This window comes from Phoxinus phoxinus (genome assembly GCF_949152265.1).
Source record: "Phoxinus phoxinus genome assembly, chromosome: 23".
Lineage (NCBI taxonomy): Eukaryota > Metazoa > Chordata > Actinopteri > Cypriniformes > Leuciscidae > Phoxinus > Phoxinus phoxinus.
The window spans coordinates 15,991,201-16,015,504 of record NC_136898.1 but is presented as its reverse complement, the minus strand read 5'-3'; the positions used below and the strand labels follow the sequence as shown (position 1 = coordinate 16,015,504).

Genomic DNA, 24,304 nt, shown 5'->3' with positions numbered 1-24,304 from the left:
AAATAAAGAATGAATAAAACTCATTAGTGACTGAGAGCTGTTACTGCTGTGCTATAAATCACAAGGCTAATGTGGCCATATGTTGAGTAAAGGGGAAAATTGAGGTCATAGATTGTCATTGACAGACTAAAGGTGCTGTAATTTTTCCACTGTACTAAAAATACCATAATTTGTGTGCAGATATTTAGGAAACATGCTTACTTCAAATACTTATTTATTTCTCAAAAAAAACAATGCTAGAGCCAGTTGTTCTAGCCTACTTTGAAATGTGCATTCCGTGTCAGACTGTGTGAATATAGGCCTACAATATCTTAGTAAAATAATTAATATGCTATATTGTATTTAATTGTATATTGACACTTTTTTAAGTTTAGTTAGTGTGTAATGCTGCTGTTTGAGCATAAACAACATCTGCAAAGTTATGACGCTCAAAGTTCAAAGCAAAGGGATTTTATTTAACAGAAATAGCTTTTTAAGGACTACAACAAACGGCTGGTAGGGACTACAATGAGCTTCTTCATGGGTTAGTGACAGCGACATCACTAATATTTACATAAACCCTGCCCCGGGAACGCGATTTATAGATTATCATGACAGAATATGCTAATCAATGACTAGAAGATAGTTAACTCCACATCAGCAACATAACGTTACATTCATCAACTAACCATTCAGAAATGTCCTGTTGCATTCTACATGTTGTCACTTCTTCTTGAGTCTCTCCATCTTTGTCCGACTCCGGTTTGAACATTAAAGGCTAAAAGTCTTTGAAATTTCCAGTGCGTGTCTGAGGTAATCAAAGATGCTACACGATCTCTTGAAGCTCCGCCCTCTGTGCGGGAAGCAGCAGCTCATTTGCATTTAAAGGGACACACACAAAAACAGAACAACTCTCCAATATTTAGAATTTGAATTGCAGTATCCATTTCAACTGCTATCTTTCAATAGGCACAATATCCTGTGTGAATTCAAGCACACACCATTTACATTTGCGGCTCCTTCTTATCTTATTACAGGTAGCCCACGCCTCAGAATCACACAATTGGTTTAGGCAAGTGACACGATGAATCACTAGTAACTGAGCTTTTGAAAGCTGCACAATGTGCAGACACATCAGGGAAATCAGTTTACGAATGGATTTCTTATTGATCCCTCTGCACATTTAACGATCCATTTAACAAACGTATAGAGTAATTTAACATCTCAAATACTACAAACCATTACCTATTATGTAAGCATCAACACTTTGTGGTTATATAAATGCACATCTTTATGTGTTTTGAGGGCATACTGGAGGTTAAAGTGTGTGTGTGTGTGTGTGTGTGTGTGTGTGTGTGTGTGTGTGTGTGTGTGTGTGTGTGTGTGTGTGTGTGTGTGTGTGTGTGTGTGTGTGTGTGTGTGTGTGTGTGTGTGTGTGTGTGTGTGTGTGTGTGTGTGAAAACCAAAGAGAGGATTTATAAAGGGCTGGGGCATTTAACGAGATTCAATGGCTCTCCAGTGTTCTGTGAAAGATGAAGGTCTTCCCCCAAGCTACCCATGGCCATTTTCATTCGTTCTACTGATTTCCCCCATCACCCCATCTGCCTCTCTACCCACAATCACTTCTCCAGAGCTGACACAGCAGCAAGGCCTGCAGGGCCGAGTCTGTGTGTGTGTGTGTGTGTGTGTGTGTGTGTGTGTGTGTGTGTGTGTGTGTGTGTGTGTGTGTGTGTGTGTGTGTGTGTGTGTGTGTGTGTGTGTGTGTGTGTGTGTGTGTGTGTGTGTGTGTGTGTGTGTGTGTGTGTGTGTGTGTGTGTGTGTGTGTGTGTGTGTGTGTGCGTGTGTGCGTGCGTGCGTGCGTATCTTGAAAAACATGAGTCATCTGAGTTTCTTTACCAAAAAGAAAGACTTTGAAATGGAGGTGTGTGAGTTCGTTTGCCCTGAGCACATCTGTTTTTGCGAAGGGAACCAGCTGCTTCGTCCAAAAACGAATACTTCCCTACTGAAAAACAGTAGAAGTATGTCTGAATATTTGAAAAGTATTTTCCGGATTTGGCGAGATTCTGAAGTGCGCATTCGATGGACACTTTACTATCCCATGAGGCGAGAGAGGAGTTGTGAATGACTGTGAAGCATCGCAACTGACACTCTAGGTCACCTGTAGGTCACTTGCCAGCAGCCATATCACCCTGTACCCAAGACTGGTTGCCCACTGAAGCTAAGCAGGGTTGAGACTGGTTAGTACCTGGATGGGAGACCTCCTGAGAAAACCAGGTTGCTGCTGGAAGAGGTGTTAGTGAGGCCAGCAGGGGGCGCTCACCCTGTGGTCTGTGTGGGTCCTAACGCCCCAGTGTAGTGACGGGGACACTATACTGCCAAAGAGCACCGTCCTTCGGATGAGACATTAAACCGAGGTCCTGACTCTCTGTGGTCATTAAAAATCCCAGGATTTCCTTCGAAAAAGAGTAGGGAGTGTAACCCCGGCATCCTGGTCAAATTTGCCCCTTGGCCTCTGTCTATCATGTCCTCCTAATAATCCCCATACACTGATTGGCTTAATCTCCTCTCCACCAGTAAGCTGGTGTGTGGTGGGGGTTCTGGCGCAATATGGCTGCCGTCGCATCATCCAGGTGGATGCTGCACATTGGTGGTGGTTGAGGAGATTCCCCATGCAGTCCATGTAAAGCGCTTTGAGTACCCAGAAAAGCGCTATATAAATGTAACAAATTACTATTATTATTACATGACAATGACAACATTTCATTCATACTACAGTATACAGTACATTATAGAACATACCTTTTTAACTACCGTGAAGTAAGTTTCAAACCAATTGTAGTATACAGTATGCAGTATACAGTATCCTCGCCAATCCCACAATGCTTTCGTAATCTCGCTAAATGCATTAAGAAGAAACAAAGTTATCATTTAGACACACTAAAGATTATTAACTTTTAGTTTAATCTAAATATTGTTGTGGTTAAAGGGGCATTGAATAGTTAGTTAACTAGTGTTTGCATCTCTGTTCTTTTTTAAGTACTGATACCACAATGGTGTTATGTCACATTTACCATTGGGAAATTTGTGTGAGGGAGAATGATTCCCCATGCAGATTTCGCAACGGGTTCAGTTTCGTCACCAGGATCCTATCTTTTGGCTTTAAATCTTTCCATCCAAAGTTACAAATTTAACTTATGTGAAAAATTTGAGTACCACAAAAACATTTGCAAATGAAGCACAGTTTCTATTCCATATGTTCAGGAGAACAAAATCATCTCTTCCTGGAAAATATTATAAAAATTCCTGGGATATATAATAATATGAATTTTTTAATATTTATAAGTCTGAGATTTCCATATGAGGTAAATCATTTTAAATCCAATTCTTCTAGATCCAAACAGTCTGATCAATGTGAACCAATCACGAGAACGAGTTGATCTCTGAGCTGGTGTGAGTGAGTGGAGGCGGGGCTAATATGCATATTCATAGAACAGCGTATACTAAATGAGGCAAGGGTGTATAGAGTATACATGATTCAAGCTATTTTAAGGCATTAAAATATGTTCTCTCTCTAGATAAGGTGGATGATGAATTGGAGATGACGATGGTCAGCCATCGACCGGAGGGTCTCGAGCAGCTCGAGGCGCAGACCAACTTCACCAAGCAAGAGCTACAAGTCCTTTACAGAGGCTTCAAAAACGTACGTTCCCCAGCATTTCTCCTTCACTCCAACATCAGCACATTTACTTTTCACAAATTTCTTTTGACAGGTTTTCACAAGCTTATAGTGTTTATGTAACACATCCTTACGCCTCAATATCTTCTCTTATGAATCATCGCATCTCATCTGCATATACTGTCCCTGTGGTCCTGTTTGCCATGTCTCATCTGTCTTTAAAACTCTGTAAACTCTTATTGTTCCTCTTTGCATTATCCAGCGTGTCACTAATCACTGTGCGCTAGCCTAAAGCAACAGTCAGCTATTTCACAATACCAACCTTCACACGCTGTATTAGACACACACATTAAACAGTCAGCAACACACCCACACAGCAGCTCATATTTGTTGCGTAAAAAAAAAAAGCTTTACCAAAAATACTCTGTAGTTCTCTATGGCAGTGCATCTCCTATTTGTACATCTCATCAACCTATTTGTTTGAGCACTTTTAGTGTCCTTGATACACGTTACTTGTATTTACTACAAATGATTATATGCAACTTACCATAATTCTAACCCTATAGGCCTAGTTAGTAAGTACAGTTAATTATTATTATTTCAGTACTTAATGTATAATTACACTGTAACACGGTAACCTTAAAATTAAGTGTAATCCATTTTTTAAATTATATTATATAGATATATATTTTTAACGATAATGTCTGCGGTTATCATATCCAATTTGCATATGCAGGAATCAGTCTCAAGCCAATAATATGAAGTGTTTTTCCCCCCTCTCAGGAGTGTCCAAGTGGAGTGGTGAATGAAGAGACATTTAAACACATTTATGCACAGTTTTTTCCACATGGAGGTACTTGATGTAAAAAATTACATGCTTCATATGATGGGTACATATCAGGGAATCTTAAGTGTCTAATGTTTTCATCTGTTGTCACTGCTGTTCCAGATGCCAGCACGTATGCACATTATCTCTTCAATGCGTTCGACACCGGAAATAATGGATCCATAAAGTTTGAGGTATGAAGAATATGAGCCTATGTATGAAATATTATTATTATGCTGCATAAATATTATGCTGTCTTGGCACAGCATAATATTTAGGTGACATTGCACACAGGATTTATTTTCTCACTTTCTCTCAGGACTTTGTGATGGGACTTTCTACTCTGCTGCGGGGGACCGTCAGAGATAAACTAGAATGGACATTTCATCTCTATGACATTAACAGAGATGGGTTTATTAATAGGGAGGTATGTCATAATTAAAAAAGCAATTATACTCATTTATTAATTATCATAATTTAGTAACTAACTTAATGTTCATGTACCACACAGGAAATGACGGAGATAGTGAGGGCCATCTATGACATGATGGGGAAGTACACGTATCCAGCTTTAAAAGGGGATGTAGCGAAGCAGCATGTGGATACCTTCTTTGAGGTCAGTAATAAGTCATTTTTTGGTGAATCTTTCCAAAACATGACCAGCATATTTTGCAACAAAGTGGGGGAAAAATGTATTTGGCCAAAACTGATGTCCGGCCTAGGAAAATTTACATATTCACCCTTTATTCAAATATTCTATTAAATTTGTTAAAGCATATTGTTATTGTGCTTGGAGTCAATTGTTTTATTTGTGGTGAAACATGCCAAATTATGCAGAGATCATATCTGACCAAGCTGTCATAATAATAATACAAAATGTTGAACATATGCAAAAACTAGAAAGAACCAACCAAAATTAATAACGGATTATGTTGTAGTCAATTAATTTTTTTTCTGTGGTCTTTTTGTTTTTCTATGCAATTTTTGCAATAACAAATAACTTTGTCAGATAAATAAGTTAAGTTTAGCATTTTGTTCTTCCTTAATACTTAAAATATATATTATTATTTTTAAATCTAAAATATTTTCTTCATATTTTGATGGTTTAATCTAACATTAAAATCAAATATCCCCTCATAACATCCCTTTTGGCCACTAGGCTACTATACACACACAAGCATATTTTAGCATTTAGATTTTTAAGGCTCTTTTTTTGTTATTCCATACAAGATTATTCTTATTAGATACTAAAAATGTGGTTCAAAATACATATACTCTTCCTCATTAATGTTTACATTCATTTCTTTCTATTTTGAGTTTAAACATGTACAGTATGAATAGTGCTATTTACCCATCCCTGTACTTGAGAAGTCCCTGTACTTTTACCCATCCCTGTACAGAGAAACTTAAATAAATGTTCTGTCTCCCACAGAAAATGGACAAAAACAAAGATGGAGTTGTAACATTGGAGGAGTTTGTCATTGCCTGTCAGGAGGTATGTTCACATTAAGTGATTTCAGCTGTTTTATAATTGCCTTAGTGAATTCAGAACCATAAGAATTATTCATGGCTTAAGGAATAGTTCACTTAAAAAATGAAAATTCTGTCATCATTTACTCACCCTCAAGTTGTTTCAAACATGTAAGAATTTCTTTCTTCTGCTCAAAGTGAACACAGAATAAGATATTTTGAAGAATGTTTGTAACCAGTCAGTTGATGTACCCCATTTACTTACATGTTAGAAGAAGAAAAAAATACTATGAAAGTAAAAAAAATTCACGTGAAAAAGCAACGTGTAATCCTCTTCGATGTTCATGAAATGTGATCCACGTTCGCTGAAAAGAGTATGCTGCCTCGGTGTGGTCAAACAGATGAACTACATCTAAAAGTGTCTCTTTTTCTCACCAGGATGAAAATATGATGAGATCCATGCAGCTCTTTGAAAATGTGATGTAGAGAAGATCAACCAGAAGAAGAAAAGAACAAAACCGAGAGTGGGGAAATGAAAGCAAGAGGGATTTTATGTTTAAATGTGTTATATTTCACTGGACTGAGTTCTGAGGGAATATTATGGCCTGAGGGAATCTGAGAGTCTGTAGGGTTCGTTTTTCTCTCTCTATTCAAACCTTGTAACATATTTAATGTTGTCTTTTGCTGGTGTTTTGGGAAACTATCAGCCCAGAATCCACCTTGATCCAGCCACAGAAGACTACATATGTATGAAAGGCATTGTGCGATGATCAACACCCTTCTTCCCTGTGAAAACGAACACCAATCTCAAACGTTTTTTTTTCTTTCTTCGTTTGCTTGACCCTAGAGCTCAGGACTCTTGGTGTACTGGAACTGCAAATACAGCCTCTTTTGCTTGCTTTCTTGCCAGAAGAGCTTGCATGATAAAAACCAGCAGATATGTTCCCTATGAGTTGCTTGAAAATAATCTTGGCCTTCAAAATATCTATTTATGTTTTATGGGGTCGTTTGAGGAATACTCAATTGGATGTTGATTTTCGTGTCTTGTGTTGTCAGAGTTGTTTGTTAATAATTGCTGTTTCCAGTCCGTCCGCTTACGGTATGTCTATCTGTCTCAGTACTTGTCAAGCCATTTTTGCCCACCAGATCATAGTGAACAAGGTGGGACAGAAGTTAAGTGTTAAGTCTGTGAGGAGTACTTAAGAGACTGACAATCTTGGCCCTGGATACTCTAATACCTTTAAGAAGGACAAAACAGTATTTATAAGAGAACAAAACCCCAGATTGCTTATATAAAATAAAGAGGGGAAAATATTTATATAGAAGTTGAGTGGTCAGGGTGAGTCGTAGAAATATAAGCTATATGTATATAATTGCAAGTATGGTGCCACATGAAGAAATGTCCAGTGAGGAGAATACAAACTGTGAAAACTAAATATCAGACATATGCTGTGCAATTCAAATCTCAGTCAAAATTGATTAAAATGTTTGTGGAATAATATTCAGCTGTGTTGTTTTATTATACTCGAAAAAAGGTTGGGTTAATTTTTTTTAACTTAAATGCTGGGTTCAGTCTGTTAGGTTATTATTATTATTATTATTTGTATGTAGGTGCTGGAAAGCATGAATGACATCCATTTATAGTGCATCGTTATAATTATTATTATTTTTTAAAACTGTATGATGTCTCAAATTAATTAAATGTTTAATGTTAATCAACTAAGTTGTTTTATTAAAATGTTTCACTGTGAATCTGATATTTTATGAAATGGAGAACAGAATAGATCAACAGTTCTCAACTGGTGGGTTGTGAGTTTGCGACCCAACAAAAATGGATGTGTCATGAATGGCAGTGAATAACCTGACAAATGATAACTAAATAAATAAATAACTAAATAAATAAATGTGTCCTAATCAAACTGCATAATTTTGTATTCATCTGTTACATGGTAATACCACATCTAATTATAATCTTTACACCTCAAAAAACAAACAAATCCCCAGACAAGCAGATTTATTTTGAATAGAAACAAAAAATAAAATAAATGTGCATTCTTTTTCCAATACACAGAGTTCGAGAGTGTTATAAATGTAAATCTTTTCACTTGGATAAATCTCATGCTCTGTCTAAAGTACAAATCATACCCTAAACTCTGTGGGTCTCTGACTATGGAGGTCATTGATTGGCTGGATTGGAGGACCGTCCCATAATGGGCGTGGTTTACTCAATGTGGGTTAGTGTGTCCATCCCCGGCACTGGAGTTCGAGTCGCGACACAGTTTCAGCCTACCTACAGACACACACTTCACCTACAGAGATGGATCTCGAACAAATGGGCCCCCAAACCTTCTTATACGGTATGTAATACATTAAATACTTGCCTTGATCCGTTCTGTGTCATACAGTCTATTAGATCACGCGTATAGTACGTAAACGTGGCGAAATGCATTTTTAAGTTAAACAAACTGAGGATGGCGTAGTGTGGGAGCTTGCCAGCTAACCCAAGTTATAATATCAGACTCAAAACTGCTTAAAAGCACATGTTGATGTTTTTAGTGGTGTAAGTACGCCGTATTGTCTTGCTTAAATCCCTCGATTTGGAGTGAAAAACTAAAGCACGTGTACAGCATGAATTCGTACTAGCTAATCGATTAGCATAAGATTATGATCTCAAAGGTAGTCAGCCGTTAACCTTGACATATTTTATGATCAAATTCGATATAATCTTTTGAATTAAACGTATTAAATCAAAGAAAACGGAACCCTCACAGCACAGCTGATGCCTCCTTGCACGCGCTCTCTAAACACGTGGACTGATCTTGGCGGTCCAAAATGGCGTCCCTCTACTACACGTGTTAGATGAGACAACGCATTGTTTGTAAATCACGCTTTAGAGCTTGCTACTGGAATTGTATAATTAGTTACAGACAATGCGTTAATTGGATGTTCATTATGTAGTCTTTTGGGGGGTTTTTTTCCCCTGACAAACATACCCTGGTTATTTTCTCGCATTACACCGGTGCTATACACTATTGGTACCAACGAATTATCTCTTATCTATTTAAACGTGCGATGATTTTTGGGAAACGCAGCCCCGATTTAAGCATGTTGTCTGCATTGTCAGGTCTTAAGTAAAATAAAATTTTAACATGAAAGAGCATCTCACAAGCCTCGCCACGTGGACTTACTTTCTTCCACATTTAAAGTCAGTTAGGTATGTTGCGGTAAAACACTGTTTGAAATATTCTCAAATAAAACCGGTGCAACGTGTCATGCAGTGAAATGATGGCTAGAAATAATTGCGATATTCTTTGGATTTAGACCATTTCAACGAATGTTCAAAAGACGTGCGGAATGATTTGTTCACGAATCGGGTTTTATCAGACCTAGCGATTCACTGGCTCGTGGCTCATTAAACCAAGAAGCCTGCGTCATAGACCACGTGTCGTCGAAAATGAATCACTGCATTGGTTTTGAGAGTTGCAGTTGAAGTTAGTTACATTACCCATTACAAAATATGTATTGATTCCTTTTTTAATTTTAAATAAACTTTTGTTTTTACAGGTTGTGAACTCAAGGCAGGCAAGGATGTCAGTTTTAATCCAGAGGATGATGATTTTGATCATCAGTTATCAGTCAGAATGGTATGTTACGTTTGTTGTCAGACCTCTCTGGGGTTGTTTTAAATGGTCCTCAAAGTTTTATTAACAATTAAATGTCATACTTAAGGCATTTGTTCCTGTTCCCGCAGGCCTGCGTTGATCCCGCAACAAAAGATGAACTGAACGTTGTGGAGATTGAAGGGCAGGATTCAGAGGGCCAGAAGGTCAAAGCAGTTCTGGCCACACTCAGGCCTTCCACCCTCCCCAGTGTAAGCAGAATCAGTCATGTCATTTCACACACCTTTTGGTTGGGCTTGAGTGGATCTGGAATTGCTGTGGTTGATTTTTAACTAAAACTGTGTTTGTATCTCAGGTGTCTCTGGGTGGGTTTGAGATCACTCCACCTGTTGTGTTCCGTCTACGCTCTGGTTCCGGTCCAGTTCACATTAGTGGACAGCATCTCGTCAGTGAGTACTTGATAATACTTGGTCTATGATTGTTAACTGTCAGTGGCGGGCCGTGCATATTACACCTAGGCCTTCTGTGATGTCCACCCTGAATTAATAACTTTTAATAGTGTAGCAGCGCATGCACATACTCTATAATTGTGAAATTCCTGTTTTTATTTTGCACCGGCAGTTATAGGGTTAATGTGGTGAGTTCGCGAAAGGCCGGGTAGAGAGAAACGAGCGAGTGAGTTCGGCTTTTGTGTACAGTGGTTCTTGCGTTCCGATTATAAATTCATCTCTTCTTATCCTTCAATGGCTATAGTATTAATGTTTGAGAAAGTTGTTTCGATCATAAATTTACAAGAAAAATTAGGAAGAAAATCATATTCAGCAGAGCACGGACAAATACAGGGGCAAAAAATGCATTATACTCTCCAAAACTGATTTTTTTTACACAAAATCCATCCTAATTTCTTTCCTCAAAAAGACTTGAATTACTTGGTTGTACAGGTTGTCTGTGCTTCAGTCCCAGCAACCTTTTCTATCGCCATCGAGGTTAATGTGCTGAAAGTCGAGTCTGTCCCGTCGTATTTCTGTCATAAGTTTAAATTCGCTTTAGTGCTGAGAGTGTCTGCTCGATAGAAGCAGTAAACAGGGAAAACACCGCAAAACATGACGATGTGTAACGTTACAGCCGACACAAGCTCTCACACAGATTTTTGAACGATATCAATGAGATCAGCGGGACTTTTGCCTTCAAAATCAGTCCTGGCACACATTGCAGTCAGTTCTGTTTTACCCGGACAGATCGATAGAGTTCCGTGACTCTGCATAAGCTGAATAAGGGATTTTTTCCGGTAGGTTTGAACCTGCTGTTGGCCGAGGAAGGAAATAAACATGAATTTGTGGGTTGAAAAACTATTAAATCTACAGGTATTTTAGTTTACACAGTTCGCAACAGATGCGGTTAGCTCTGACTACCAGTAATAATAGTACACACTCTGACCATCCAATCAAAGGGCGTGAAAATGCTTACGTTATTGTATGTCTGCTAGATGGCCCCGGTGCAATCAACTCGATATCTGATTGGCTGATTAAATCTGACTGATTATCTGATTGGTTAAAGCAACAGTTTCATTGCCATTCAGTTAAGCTACAGGCGCCCGCACTATCGATTCTGAAGGCCTCGAAGCAGATGTATTTGACCCTGGCAACACATGATGACTGAAATATGATTGGATAAAAGCACTAAAATAAATATACACTACTGGAAGCATCGCAACCAAGAGAAAAGCTATGAAATTATGAGAACGGACTTTTGGGAATAATTTAATACTCATTCATAAAAAAATATATTAAAGTGCAAGTCAGTGATTCTCATAGTGTTTAGGCCAGCAGAGAAGGCCTTGCTGGCCCTGACGGCCCACCACTGTTAACTGTTGTCTCAGATAAACGCATAGAAAACTGCTTCGGGAAGCCTCAGTAAATTTCTTATTGGAATCTTCCCTTTGTCAGTCATGGGAGGAGACCAGTCCTTTGATGAAGAAGAGGAGGAGGAGGAGGAAGAAGAAGAGACATTGACACCAGGCAAAAAGAGGCCAGCGGCATTGACTCCGAAGCTTTCGGTAAGCTCTCAAATTAATTTATAGAATTCATTATGACGATTAATTTTTTTTTTGGCTAATTTTTTAACTAACTTTCATAGAAAAAAATGAAGTTGGATGAAGAGGATGATGATGAAGATGACGATGATGAGTAAGTGGTGTTTTCAGTGTTTTAGAAATGCCACCTTTTTTAAATAAATAAAATATTTTAAAAAATATTTGCATCTTCCAGGGATGATGAGGATGACGACGAAGAGGAAGAAAGCTTTGAAGAGTCTCCTGTAAAGGTCAGACGAGTTACTCAGACCCCTTAAATCTTGTAGAATGTGTAAAAGTGTGATCAGAAATACTTATTTCATATTTTCCCATTGTTCTGTCAGGTAAAGAAGACCCCAGCCAAAGCACAGACCCCTGCACAGAATGGAAAAGGACCCAAGCCCAATACACCTGCCAAGCAGGTTAGCATCTCTCCTTCTCCTGAAATAAAATTGTCTAGTCTTGAGTTGCAGCATTTGCTGAAGTCTCTTTCCTCATTGATTTGATATTATGCTCTCACAGCTCAAGACTCCAGAAAAGAACAACAAGGGTGACAAGAAAGTACAGTCGCCCAAAACGCCACAGACGCCACGGATTTTCACTGTCCCAGAGATCAAGGCCAAGATGATGGCAAGTGTAGAAAAGGTGTGTTTTCCTTTACGTCCTCTCTGCATAAGTAGTCACAATGACTTGGTGTGTGTGGTAAGAAAATACTGTTCCACACCTCAATGGAATACGGTGTAGTTGATCCATGGTATTCTTGCCAAAAAAAATCATACCTGTAGATGTCACTTTCAACAAGTTAATTTCCTTCCTTCCTTTTTTTTTTAGGGTGTATCACTACCAAAACTACAGCCAAAGTTTGAGAACTTTGTGAAGAACTGCTTCAAAGCCACTGATGCAAAGGTATGTGTATTGCTGTTTTTCTTTGACTGTGTCAAAAACATACGATAATCTAAGATAAAAAAATTAAATAAAAATAGTTATTAAATGTTGTTCAATTCAATTGAAATTCAAATGTTGGCCACCACCAAGTTTTTCAGATATTTGTTTTTAAATGGTTTTAATACATTTTGCAGCATTAAAAAGGGTATAATAATGCGGTTCATGGATTCTTGTCTGTAGAATGCGCCAGTTCCGGTATTTAAAAACGTATAAATTGCTAAATTGAGGACTCTTTAATATTGAGTACTCTTAATTTAATCAAGAAATTGTGACAGCCCTAGTTTTGATATACTTCATATTCTGCGGGGTCAGCAGTGGCAGAAATATTTTCCAATAAGTTTAAATAGATTTTTACCTTTTGTGGCCATTTTTACCTTTTATAAAAGCTTTAAAAAAAAAAAAAATGCATCTTTTGTCAAATTCTTACATCTAGTCAATAAATTCAGTTACAATAAGAAGAGACAACAGGGCTGTTACCAATCAAATTAAATCAGTATCAACAAAATTCGTCTTTGCAATGCAGAGGAAACACGAAGTGTCATTTAGATGCATTTACACAGACTGTTAAATGCAGCTCAGAAGTGTCAAATGCATTTAACCTGCAGTGTCAATTCCCCTTCATTTACAATACAGATTGTTTCAAAGCAGTTTTACAGTGATAATCGGAAAATAATTCAAAACAGATTGTTTTGGCTGTACAGCAGCTCTAGAAGAAAGTCATTGTCTAGCTTAAGTATGTTTTTGATTCATTTACATTGTAAAAAATCACTAGTTATTTATTAACTTTGGCGCTGCTTACACGACAACAGCGTTTTGGTGGCCTGAGTACACACAAGCTTTGAAGTAGGTTTCAAGGTTTTTGAAAACGATACCGTTTTCTGTGTAAACTTTAAAACGTGATTCTGTGAAAACGGTGACTATGCGTTTAGTCCATAGGTAAGTCCGTTTTTAATGCGTGCAGTGTATTTCTTTACCGTGACATTGCCAATTACTTGTCTGGCATGCAGAATACAGCGTTTTTTGTCGTTTCCGCTGATTCGTGGGAATCGTGAAAACGTTTTCATCTGTACAGAGGAGAACTTTTGCCTTGAGAAAAAAAACACTTGTCGATGAGGCCTTCGCAGTGGATAGTCTAGTTGACAGCGTCTCTGTTGGCACATTCAGGGCTGTGTTGTGGTCCTGTCTAGGCGCAGATCCTTCGTCTGAGCTGGATACGGGCGATTACGGCTACTTGTGCATAAATGTTTTGATGCTTTAAAGTAAACCAAATATTGATAGTAGAAATGTTTTTAAACCGCCAGTAGGTGGCAGCATGTGTGCACTCTAGGTGTGTCTTTGTAAAGTGAGGGACAAATTCAAAATTGTCAAAATACAGTTACAACTTAGAATTGGGTTTGATTCCGATTTTTATCTATTCCAAAAAGGTAAAAGAAAAAAACCTATGATATCATTCACATTTAGTCTTATTTGCAAAACATTTAATTGTAGCTGAATGTCATGAACCAAAATCAACAGGCTAAAGTACACTTATACAAGGAACGTTTGCCTGTGGTTTAAAAATACCACAGAAAAAAACCTAGCCTAACTAATATAAATTTCAACATTATTAAAAGACAAGTAAACACCAGTGGTGGAACGGATCACAAAATTCTCGGATCATTTACGGTTTTTGAGCCACGGATCGGATAATTTTTCTGCTGTCACTTCAAGACCGACTGCACTGACCAAAAAACGAACAAATATCCAGTTTCTTTCTTAACTGTTCATTTATGACATAAACGAGAGAATAATTGCCAAGAATCACTTGTGTGCGCAGCACAGAAAACAGCGCGTGAGTCTGTTCTTCCACGTGAATGGTTTAAAATAACTTTTTCTGTGAGCGTGCTTTGGATGTGTGCATAGCACAGAAAACAGCGCGCGAGTCGTCTCGCTCTTGAATTGTTTAAAGTCATTTTGAAATGCTCACAAAGGAATCGACCAAGTATCTGGAATCGATTTTCAATTCCCAACCGTAGTTCCAACTATCACAATATTATCGTAGACAATAGTATATCGCACAGTGTCACAATTAATTGGAGACCGTCATGAATGAAGGTCTTAACTGTTCTTCTGTTTTTGTTTTTCTCTAAGGTCATTGAGGAGCTCTGGAAGTGGAGACAGAATGTCAAGGAGAAGAACTGAAAAACGTTTTAATTTTGCTTAAATTAAGCTTCTTTTTTTGCCTGTGATTTTTTTACTTTGTTACCTGCAATTTTATGTTTGTTTGCGCCCCCCCCGCCCACCCCTTACTCTTCAGTTTTATGCAAATCCGTGCCATTCCTTAAAGACTTTACTCAGAACATGACCTTTTTCATCTTTGCAATTGGCCCTCTCCTCACCCCTGTGGTGTTGTCATGTCCATAGAGTGTAGCCTTCATTTGGCAGCCCTGTTGCTCAAATGTGATTCTGAGCAGAAGAATTCAACCCTCTAATTTATATGGAGAATTGTTAACTTTACCCGTCCATGATTTCTTTAAAATGACATGTAAATGTGCATGGCATTCTGTTTAGAGATGCGACTGAGAAGTTGATTTATTGAAATCTTGAAACGCTTCAGAATGGTATCAAGGAGGAATTCCAGTACATCTGCAGGTCATGTTGTTGTTTTTTTTGTAATTGTCAACATCTTGTAACATGCTAGAAGGTGGAATGTATTATGTTTGGGATTGAGAATTAAGAAATCCAAATGTCAACCATGTGTAGTTTAGGTAATGTCTGTGCAGCTAAATCTCAACAGAATCAGTACTCAATCTATGACTGCAGTTCAGGTGTGGTTCTCTTGTTCACCTTTTTTGACTCCTCGAATCTGTTTAAATGCAAATAAAGTTTATATTTAACAGGTTTAATCGCAGTTACTGTGCAGTGTTTTGGACGAAAACTATTGGATGAACAAACCTGTTTGGCAGTTTTACGAATTAATATAATATAGCAGCTATAATAAATTTTTTGTGGTGCTGTCTCCCTGAAATTAGTTTTTGCAGGATGGGATATCTGTATTGGTGTTTTTTTACTTTCAGATTGTATTGCAGTTTTATATTTAATTTTTTTATATTGAACAATATAAACTTAAACCATAATAGGACTGGAACAAAATAAGAAAAAAATCTTATTTTTGACAACAGCATCATAAAATAAAAGCTATCAAGTAAATGGCATGGGGTAGATCCTCTATCAAATTACAAAATTTTAAGGCAAATGTTCCCATTCATTTTAAGAATGAGTTCCTTATGAATTTTTATTTTTTCATAAAAAAATTGGGGAACGTTTAAGTGTTTTCAGAAATCTATTCATGTAAAGTATTTCCCAAGAATAATTATTGCTCTTGTGATTCATCTTTCATAAACATACCAAGTATTATATTTCTCTTTGTTAATACAGGTAAATCTTTAAATTTAGTAAATAACCAGTAATGCAAATCCTCCCTAAAGGCAAGTGCTGGCAAATTTACAGTAGGCCTAATAGAGATTTTTTGATCAAAACAAAAGGAGCAATTGTTAATATCAAGACCAAATCTTAAAAATTCCCTGAAAGGGCTCCATTAAGATTTTTGTAAGTGGACTATTTTTTTTATTATTTTTTTTTTGCTTTTGGTGAAATTGGAAATTTATAATATTTTTTTCTCAAAATCTTAACTTCAACATCAATTGTAAAGTTAGAACCGTTGAGAAAGTGAGGGTGTCACTTCGCTTCAATGGTATTGTTTTCACGCGTAAAATGTGTGGTTTTCGTTACTACCGTGTTCAAAAATAAATAAAACATTCAATCGTTCTTATAATTCTTCTAAAAGTTTAATAACGTGTGTCATATTGTTCATAGGTACCACTGTGGTTTGCCATTTTGGCAGACAAGACATGGTTATCAAATGTTTCAAGGAATTTTTGTATAGCCTACTTATATTGTTGTCCATGTTGTTTACACCTTTGTAGAAGTTGAATCAAGTTATATTATTTTAATGTATTTTTGTTAATATAGCTTTGATATGATCAAATAGCTGTTAATATATGTTTAATATACTATATTAAATCTTAAATTCTCATTGGAAAGTTGCTGCTGTAGTGTAGACTGACATACGAGCATTTGCACATGATAGCCAGCAGAGGGCAGTAAAACACCACCCTTTACAAATCAATGTGTAGGCTAGTCGAGCAACTGTAGAAGTGATGTCACTGCTGTAAACGTGGAAAGGAGCCAGGAATACATCCTGTGTAAATTATCCTGAGCATTGAGTCTATATCACTGAAGGCTTTCTCAGATGACCCTGACTCAACTGTACACATCACCAGTTAAATAGGCCCTGGCACAGGTCACTGCTAACCATCTGTCCACAAAGAGCTGTGGCGAAACTCCACAGGTTCACCCTGCCGAGGCTTCGACAGCATTATAATGTAAGGAGTCTGTTAAATCACTTTATAATGGACACCCCTCCATTTACCCCCCACCCGGGCCTTTAAAACAGGTCAGTTCCTGAGAGTCAGCACTTTGGGAGGAGGGAGTTGGTTGCAGAGGGCATAAAGGCATTTTTATGGTCCCACAGGATCCTGCATTTATCTGCTTGAGGACATAAGTGCTTCTTTGCTGTGGCAGGCATAATCGACTGCAGCCAACTACCAGGACTCGGTGTTTATTTGTCGATCAAGTTGTGTAGAACGCTGGTAGGACCTCTGAAAGCAACACATTACTCTAGAGAAGAGTGCAGCTTAGGGATTTGGAATATGCCTCTTCCGAAAACATTAGGGGAATAGCAAATTAAGCAAAGCACACGTTTTGTGTTAATGCCAAAACAGAATGTTTATTACTTTTTCGTTTGCTATTTACATATTTATCAAATACAAAGTATAATAAAGAGTTTGGAATGCAACAGCACACCTACATCATGTAGGGGCGTCTAACAAACCCTTGTTTCATCTGAATTGTTCTTTCTCTCTCACACACAACGTTCAGCCATCGAAGGTACTGCCGAATAAATCGAACCGTTAAAGTGTATTGCAACCGCCCCGTATGACGTCATATGCCTCTCTTCTGGACGTTTCATGCGATTCCTCATACGGTCGGGATGTGGTTTCATTCAAATAAAATAAATGAATTAAAAAAGTAGCTGGTTCCTTTTAAACCCTTAAAAAGATGAATATTTATATACTACCCAGCCAAAAAAAAAGAGAAAAAAAAGTAAATTAGATGGATGATTGAAGAGTGTGTCTATTTGTGCGTGTTTGTGTCCTTTTACTTCCACGAATGGCCAGATTGGGGGCATTTTAGGTCGTGCAACTCACATTATGAATAATTAAATCATCATTACTTCCCTCTTCTTGCATTAATCCTGTGTTCTACAGTTCTGAGTGGTGGAGAAATTACACAGGGGGCAGAAGGGCAAATGAAAGGATGGAGAAGATCAGTGGATCTGTAAAAGGGTCAGCTGAGATGGCCTGTTGCTTTCTGCAAGGTCACTTTGTCAATGAAACTGACCCTAATGGGGATACAAGTCTCTGTATGCACAGACACGCCACAGAAAAACGGCCATCGTTCATTCTGCAGAAGCTCGTTCGACGCAGAACCTTTTTATTTATACGGGTTTGGACGGCCGTAATTAGTTCCTCGCTTTTTTTTTTTTTTTTTTGCGGGATGAAATAGTCTTTCGGGACGGAGATAAGGTCAACCAACATCCTAGTCCATCAAAAAAAGAATGAGAATGTCATTTCCTTCTTGAGTTCTGGCGCTCATACGAGCTTGCCACTCTCCTCGCTCGCCCAAGGCTGGAGGTTCTGCAGGGCGAACAGCGAGGAGTTGTGGATGCAGAGCGGGTCTGATGGAACTGAGTCGGTCAAAGACTTCTGGAAGGCGTCGTGCTGGAGTTGAATCATGAGCCGGTTGGCCTGCTGACGCTCTGCCTCCCTCTCCTCCGCCGTCTGCCGTCTGATAGAGGGAAAACATATAGAGAAAATTAGAGTGGAAGTTTTACATTTAGTTTTCCTGAATTACAGGTTTAAAAGAATCACAAACAGCTAAGCATTTAAGACTACAAGTCATCTTTGAAGAAACAAACCACTAACTGTGTGAATATTTTACCGACATGTGGATGTTGGATAGAATTGATCTAATTTTGTCGAAGTTTTGAGAAGCACACAGCTGAAGGTTTCGAGGAAGTGTAATTGATGAATCAACCGAACCAAAAGGTGAATGTAGAGTTTATTTAAATATTAAATATTCAAACGGCCCCTCCTCTTCTCCAAAGTGTGGCATGTCGTTAGTGTATTTGCCTTAATTAATAATTCATATATCTTCCTGACAACCCCCATTATTTTCCCATTAATTCTTACAGATATTACGGCCGTTAGTAGGTCAAATCTAAATAAAAAAAAAATGATTTCAGGTCATTACAGACACTAATTTGGTTGGTATAGATAGATAGATAGATAGATAGATAGATAGATAGATAGATAGATAGATAGATAGATAGATAGATAGATAGATAGATAGATAGATAGATAGATAGATAGATAGATAGATAGATAGATAGATAGATAGATAGATAGATAGGTATATCTAACATGTTCAAGAATCCGTAAATAAACTGATCGCCATTCAGTCACATAAAAATAACGCTCATAAAAACTCTCATAAATACAATATTTTATTTTTCTATTCCTATGTATTCAAGTCATCTCCATTTATATAGCGCTTTTAACAATGTAGATTCTTCTTCTTCTTCTTCTTCGTCTCTAGATAAATAGATAGATAGAGCCTATATTGTAAATACTGCATTACTTTTATGGTTCAAAAAGGCCTCAATTTAAAAAAGCCTGTCTTCAGTTTGTTACTTTTAGGGCAACCATTTATATGGCAGTTCAAATATACATTTCAGTCCATTCAGTGATTTAATGTCCTTATTTGCAATTTCATCAAGTAAATATGACTGTCATTCCCATCATTTCTGTTAGCGACTCTGGCTAAAAACAGGTTATTAAAAATGTCCTATACCTATTTCACAGAATGTGTTATTGGACATTATCAATGTCCAGACTCCAGACTAATGTTTAGAAAAAGTATATGTAATGGGAAATATTATTCTAGTGAAATGGAGTTCTTGTGCCTTTGTTCCTCTGATCATTTGACATCCTTTTTCTCAGCATTTCTTCATCTTATATTAGTATCTCACTTTCTTTCTCTGTCTCACCTCCACTTGGTCCTGCGGTTTTGAAACCAGGTTTTGACCTGGGCGTCTGTCATCTTCAGAGTTTTGGCCAAGGCTGCTCGTTCAGCGCTGGCCAGGTATTTCTGTCTGTGGAAGCGCTTCTCCAGCTCGCAGATCTGCACTCGGGAGAAAGATGTGCGGGGCTTCTTTCTCTTAGGTGGCGTGCGGTTCTGGTACGGGTGACCGATACGCCGTGCCACAGTAAAGGGCGTCAGAGCTGCTGTGGTTTGAAGAAGGAAAGAAAAGACAGAGTGAGAGACGAGGAAAATCTGTCACACAGCTAACTGACCTCTTTCTATCACACTCAATCATTTGTATTATTAGATAAAAAAGCATAATTGCTAAGTTTCAAGATGCCTTTTAAAAATGCTAGAAAACGTATATTTTTAAGATAGCTATTTTGTGCATCTACACTGTTTTCAGAGTATATTAAATCCATTTAAATGTAAAGACAGACTGTCCCTGCAAAAATGGGTTGCATTACAGGAAATTTTAAATCTATTAGATGAAGAATGTATGCACTTTTAATCTTTTATTATTATTTTATGAAGGACTGTTAAGAAGTAAACAGCTTTTTGCACAGCCAATTTCTAACTCTCAGATTTTTGACTCTTGCTGAGTCAAAGGAAAACTGCGTTCATCATCATTTTAAATTACCCTCATGCACTATACCTTTTAGATGTCAAATCAGACATTGTGTTATTGATTGATAAATACTAAAAAACCCTCATAAATAGGTAAATTGCTGATGCTCTTAGGATTTGTTGAGAGGCCTGTTACTCAGGTTACATATAAGCTGTACAATAAAATCGCACAAAATATATCCTATTAATGTTGCATCAAATACAAACAGCAGCTGTTTTCATATAATGACAGTAATTTCCCATATTGTTAATTTATTTATTACCTAAAAAACACAGAGCATCAGATAGCGCCTGTTACTGCAGTTATAGTGGCAATAATTAAAGCTGGTAAAATATTGATATGTCTTTCTAATGGAACAGCGTTCACAATTTTCCCCAGAATAAAGAAAGCTGATGATCTATGTGACAGCTCTGAACTGTAAGAGTTTACATTCATATGCAAAACAGCGGTTAACTAAATATAACAATAACTCATTACTTCCGTATTTATGTTGCACGTTTGGTAGACGTTCAATAGCCTACATGTTTGGAAAAATAGCCTTTATATTCACACATGTTCACCTAATTAAACGGTTTATTCAAATAAAACAGGCTAAAGACTATTTCAGACGCTTTATAAAATGTGTGTATGGTTTTAACGATTAGATTTATTCGAATTATTCAGTCTAGTCTACGTGTTAACATTTTACGGCGCTTGAAGATTACATTGTTACTCATAATACAACGTAGATTTTAAAAAATAATAATAAATCTTTATGCCGATAGACAAGCTGAACGTGTTGAAGTGTTGACTTTCTTTTGCCCTTTTTTCACTCATAAACGGTTCAGGTGTTTCACGCTCTTCAAGGTCATAAAACTAAAACGAGCTCTTCAGCAACATCCATTCATCTGGAAAAACAAGGAGCAAGATTCCCAGACAGACTGTCTAATATTTATTGTATTGAAACCTTCATCAATTCATCTATATGATTCTTTCACAAGCAAACATGCAACAGCATCACAGTTTCCACAGCTAAAATAATAAGATTTTTGTGCATTTTTTTCTATTTTGGGAAACATGTAGGCCTATATTGCTATATAGCCTAATGTGTCAATCTTTAAACATTATAAACTTGATGAATCCGTAGTTTGTTGATATGAATAGGCTATATATAAAAAATATAGCTATATTAGGATAGGCCTATACCTAATTGTTAAAATAGCCTACTTTAATAATAGCTGAAATATAGGCCTAATATAGGCTCAATGTTATTACTAATGTAAGCTGTTATTATCATCAATAATATACATAAAAAAATGTTTTTCTATTTTAGTTATTCACTTTTAATGATGCCGTCCTATAAATGAAATTTAAATAAAATAAAATATTTTTTTTATAAAAGAAACACACACACACACACCAGAGACTATCATAGCCTAGTTTTAGCAGAAATTATTGTTTTACATTTCATAAGTTGTGTGTCTGCTTGACGTTTCTTATATGTCGCACAACATCTAGCCTACAAACCAACGCCATTTCAAAATACATCACAAATAGCCTTAAAACATAATTCGTTAAGCACTTGGGCTTTTTACGGGTATGTTTGTCTAATTGTTATAGGCGCAAACGGTGAACTTCAGTGATTTTTGTTTTCTCAGTCCATTTACAATTTCCTGATTCGGACATTTCAAACACACGAGGAGCTTTTTTTTAGAAGCACGAAAGGAATCGATCGAAAGAATTGGGGTATTTTATTTACCTGCAAATCTGTCTTTTGCGAAGCGCTGACTGCTGTCCATCCAGGGAAAACTGAGACTCCCAAGTCCGGGCACCGCGCTGGCCATGGGTGGAGGCACGGCCGCGGTCAGGGGCCTGTGAGCCGGGACCCTAATCACTCCTCCGGGTGCAAGGGTCAAGTTCACTCCGTATGGACTGGATTCCTCATATGGTGAAGCGATACCGTGAAACGTGCCGGTTAGTGTCGTGTACGGCGTTGCGCTCGCTCCCGTTGGGCTACCGAGATGGTAACCGCCTCCGCTCGCGCTGCTGCTACTCTCGGAACTATTCCTGCTCGAGTTCTGCTGTGACTCTTGGTCGGTGCCGCTGAGAATCTGGTCAATGCCGAAGCTGATGGGTTCATGTTGGGTAGGTTGTGATGTTTGACTAGTGCCACTTGGGCTGGAGCTTGAGGCTCGGTCCATCCTCACCACCCGAACCTTTCCAGTGGGTTTATTCCACAGACAATTTCTGACTGCCCTGGAATTGCACTATTGGAAAACTCTGCCTCTATGAGTAAGGGAGTCCCTAGTAATATCTACTTTGTGATGTATTACTCCTCGAGATTCAATTCTTGACTTAAGATGGCTTGGACGTATTCGTCTGTGGGTGAAAAGTTTTTGGCACGAGGACTTGGCAGATTTCTGGCACTCTCTCTCTCCACTGGATCCCTGCACGAGGCTCTTTTTGAGCTCTTCTCTTCACTGATTGGACAGCGCTCAATCTCCCTCTCCTTATTGGCTTTCATTTTGTTACAAGTCACTAAATATTGTGACATCATTCTTCAAAATGTAGATCATTTACTTCTCAGATTTTGTATTGGTCAAGTATCTCTTTATTATGGACATGCTGACATCAGCATGTCATCATTAGCTCTTTAAATATTTGAGTTTTAATAGAGATTCTACCGTGGCCTCATGTGGAAAATAAAGTGTTCATCAACTGTAATATTGGCCATATATGGCCCTGTCTGTTAATGCAATTTAATCAGATGAGATGAGGAAAGCATAATTTGATGAGGTTTTTTTAACCATCTGTTCTAATGAGAAACTTAAAACGGCGAGCTAAAACAAGGGACGCTTATTATCATTCACGCTTTTAAATAAAAAATAATCGAATTTTTATATCGCCTCCAGCAATCAGATGAGTGCTTTTGACCTTAAAGCTGCCCTCGACCTTTTTTTCTAATATGTCAATCAACTTTAGACTCGTTCTCGGCTTTATTGGATGAAGAGAAACAAATTAAATATCCTCTTTATTTATTATGTCCATGGGGCAGTTGGAATGTGGGAATAGGTCGTGTATTGTTCATATAAAATTATATCACATCAAGATATAGGAAAATATAAATTATAGTAGGCTAATGATAATAATAGGCTACGCCTATAAATAAATATAAGTAGCCTATCCAATAAGTAATAATATGAACAATTTTCATTTTGCTGTTCATTTTAGTCGCTGTTATAATACTATTAAAATTCTGATTTATTTTATTAATCATGTTAATTGATTGGTCTTGCACATCTTGCTTTTGTTGCGTGCTTATGGAGAGCCTATGCAGCGCTTTTATACTAGGCTACTCATAAATGTTACAAAAATGAAACAGTCTGAGATTCACCAAAGAAAAACGTCTTTGACGATTTAATTTAGCAATGGTTTATGTCCGAGATACAGAGTAGCCTATATCATTTGACAATGTTACATAACATTGCACATCATCTCACAAGTTAAAACAAATTCACTTTTGTTAATGCAGGCAGAATCTTACTTTTTAAAGCCACGTCAATTATTTTGTTTCTGTTAAATATTTTCTGAAATGTTATACTGAATTGAGTTCATTATAATTAGCGCATGTTAATATCTTTTGAGATGCTCTTTAGCTAGTTGTTGCATCCGGACAGCGTTGGACAGCTGTGCGCCTAAAGGAGCCAGTGTCGGCGCTCGGAGAGCTGCACTCCCATGCGCTTATTTAATCGAGAGTGTTGGGACACCCGATCTTCTGACAGCGGATCTAAGTGGTTCCTTGTAATCTGCCACGTAAAAATGATTATGCTCTTTTGGCCTGGCCGCCGCGTTTGATTAGCTTCGG

General features: G+C 37.6%; 3 protein-coding genes and 1 long non-coding RNA gene across 7 annotated transcripts in view; 2 read left to right on the top strand and 2 right to left on the bottom strand.

Moving 5' to 3' along the window:
* LOC306992076 overlaps nucleotides 1–6,236 on the bottom strand; it is a 49,650-nt gene extending 43,414 nt beyond the window's left edge. The window contains exon 1 of the long non-coding RNA XR_013796215.1: nucleotides 6,103–6,236. This is a non-coding gene — a long non-coding RNA (uncharacterized lncRNA). The remainder of the gene's footprint in view (nucleotides 1–6,102) is intronic.
* The window catches only part of kcnip1b (Kv channel interacting protein 1 b), a 40,233-nt gene extending 32,359 nt beyond the window's left edge, over nucleotides 1–7,874 (top strand). For 2 of the 4 annotated variants that reach the window (XM_079600536.1, XM_079600537.1), the window contains 7 exons: nucleotides 3,555–3,679; nucleotides 4,439–4,508; nucleotides 4,605–4,675; nucleotides 4,801–4,908; nucleotides 4,993–5,097; nucleotides 5,914–5,976; nucleotides 6,390–7,863. In XM_079600536.1, the coding sequence (XP_079456662.1) occupies nucleotides 3,555–3,679; nucleotides 4,439–4,508; nucleotides 4,605–4,675; nucleotides 4,801–4,908; nucleotides 4,993–5,097; nucleotides 5,914–5,976; nucleotides 6,390–6,437 (590 nt within the window). In that variant the 3' untranslated portion in view covers nucleotides 6,438–7,863. Of the gene's footprint in view, nucleotides 1–3,554; nucleotides 3,680–4,438; nucleotides 4,509–4,604; nucleotides 4,676–4,800; nucleotides 4,909–4,992; nucleotides 5,098–5,913; nucleotides 5,977–6,389 lie in introns of all 4 variants that reach the window. The other 2 variants (XM_079600535.1, XM_079600538.1) reach the window with 2 other exon arrangements.
* Nucleotides 7,875–8,116: 242 nt separating this feature from the next.
* npm1a (nucleophosmin 1a) lies at nucleotides 8,117–15,467 on the top strand. The gene is made up of 11 exons (XM_079599843.1): nucleotides 8,117–8,308; nucleotides 9,516–9,595; nucleotides 9,703–9,822; nucleotides 9,927–10,020; nucleotides 11,518–11,627; nucleotides 11,708–11,757; nucleotides 11,839–11,893; nucleotides 11,987–12,064; nucleotides 12,165–12,287; nucleotides 12,474–12,548; nucleotides 14,718–15,467. The coding sequence occupies exons 1-11, from the start codon at nucleotides 8,269–8,271 to the stop codon at nucleotides 14,766–14,768; spliced, it is 876 nt and encodes a 291-aa protein (XP_079455969.1). The 5' UTR covers nucleotides 8,117–8,268; the 3' UTR covers nucleotides 14,769–15,467.
* A 1,930-nt stretch (nucleotides 15,468–17,397) lies between these two features.
* tlx3b (T cell leukemia homeobox 3b) lies at nucleotides 17,398–22,890 on the bottom strand. The gene is made up of 3 exons (XM_079600463.1): nucleotides 22,199–22,890; nucleotides 19,798–20,035; nucleotides 17,398–18,536 (listed from the first exon to the last, which is right to left on the bottom strand). The coding sequence occupies exons 1-3, from the start codon at nucleotides 22,638–22,640 to the stop codon at nucleotides 18,341–18,343; spliced, it is 876 nt and encodes a 291-aa protein (XP_079456589.1). The 5' UTR covers nucleotides 22,641–22,890; the 3' UTR covers nucleotides 17,398–18,340.
* Between the last annotated feature and the right edge of the window lie 1,414 nt (nucleotides 22,891–24,304).

Coding starts and splice junctions, on each gene's coding strand:
- npm1a (XM_079599843.1), top strand. CDS start 8,269: ATGGATCTCGAACAAATGGGCCCCCAAACCTTCTTATACG. Junction 11,628..11,707: donor CATTGACTCCGAAGCTTTCG/GTAAGCTCTCAA, acceptor TAACTTTCATAG/AAAAAAATGAAGTTGGATGA. Junction 12,065..12,164: donor CCAATACACCTGCCAAGCAG/GTTAGCATCTCT, acceptor ATGCTCTCACAG/CTCAAGACTCCAGAAAAGAA.
- tlx3b (XM_079600463.1), bottom strand. CDS start 22,640: ATGGACCGAGCCTCAAGCTCCAGCCCAAGTGGCACTAGTCAAACATCA. Junction 20,036..22,198: donor CGCAAAAGACAGATTTGCAG/GTAAATAAAATA, acceptor TTCAAACCACAG/CAGCTCTGACGCCCTTTACT. Junction 18,537..19,797: donor AACCGCAGGACCAAGTGGAG/GTGAGACAGAGA, acceptor TCCCTCTATCAG/ACGGCAGACGGCGGAGGAGA.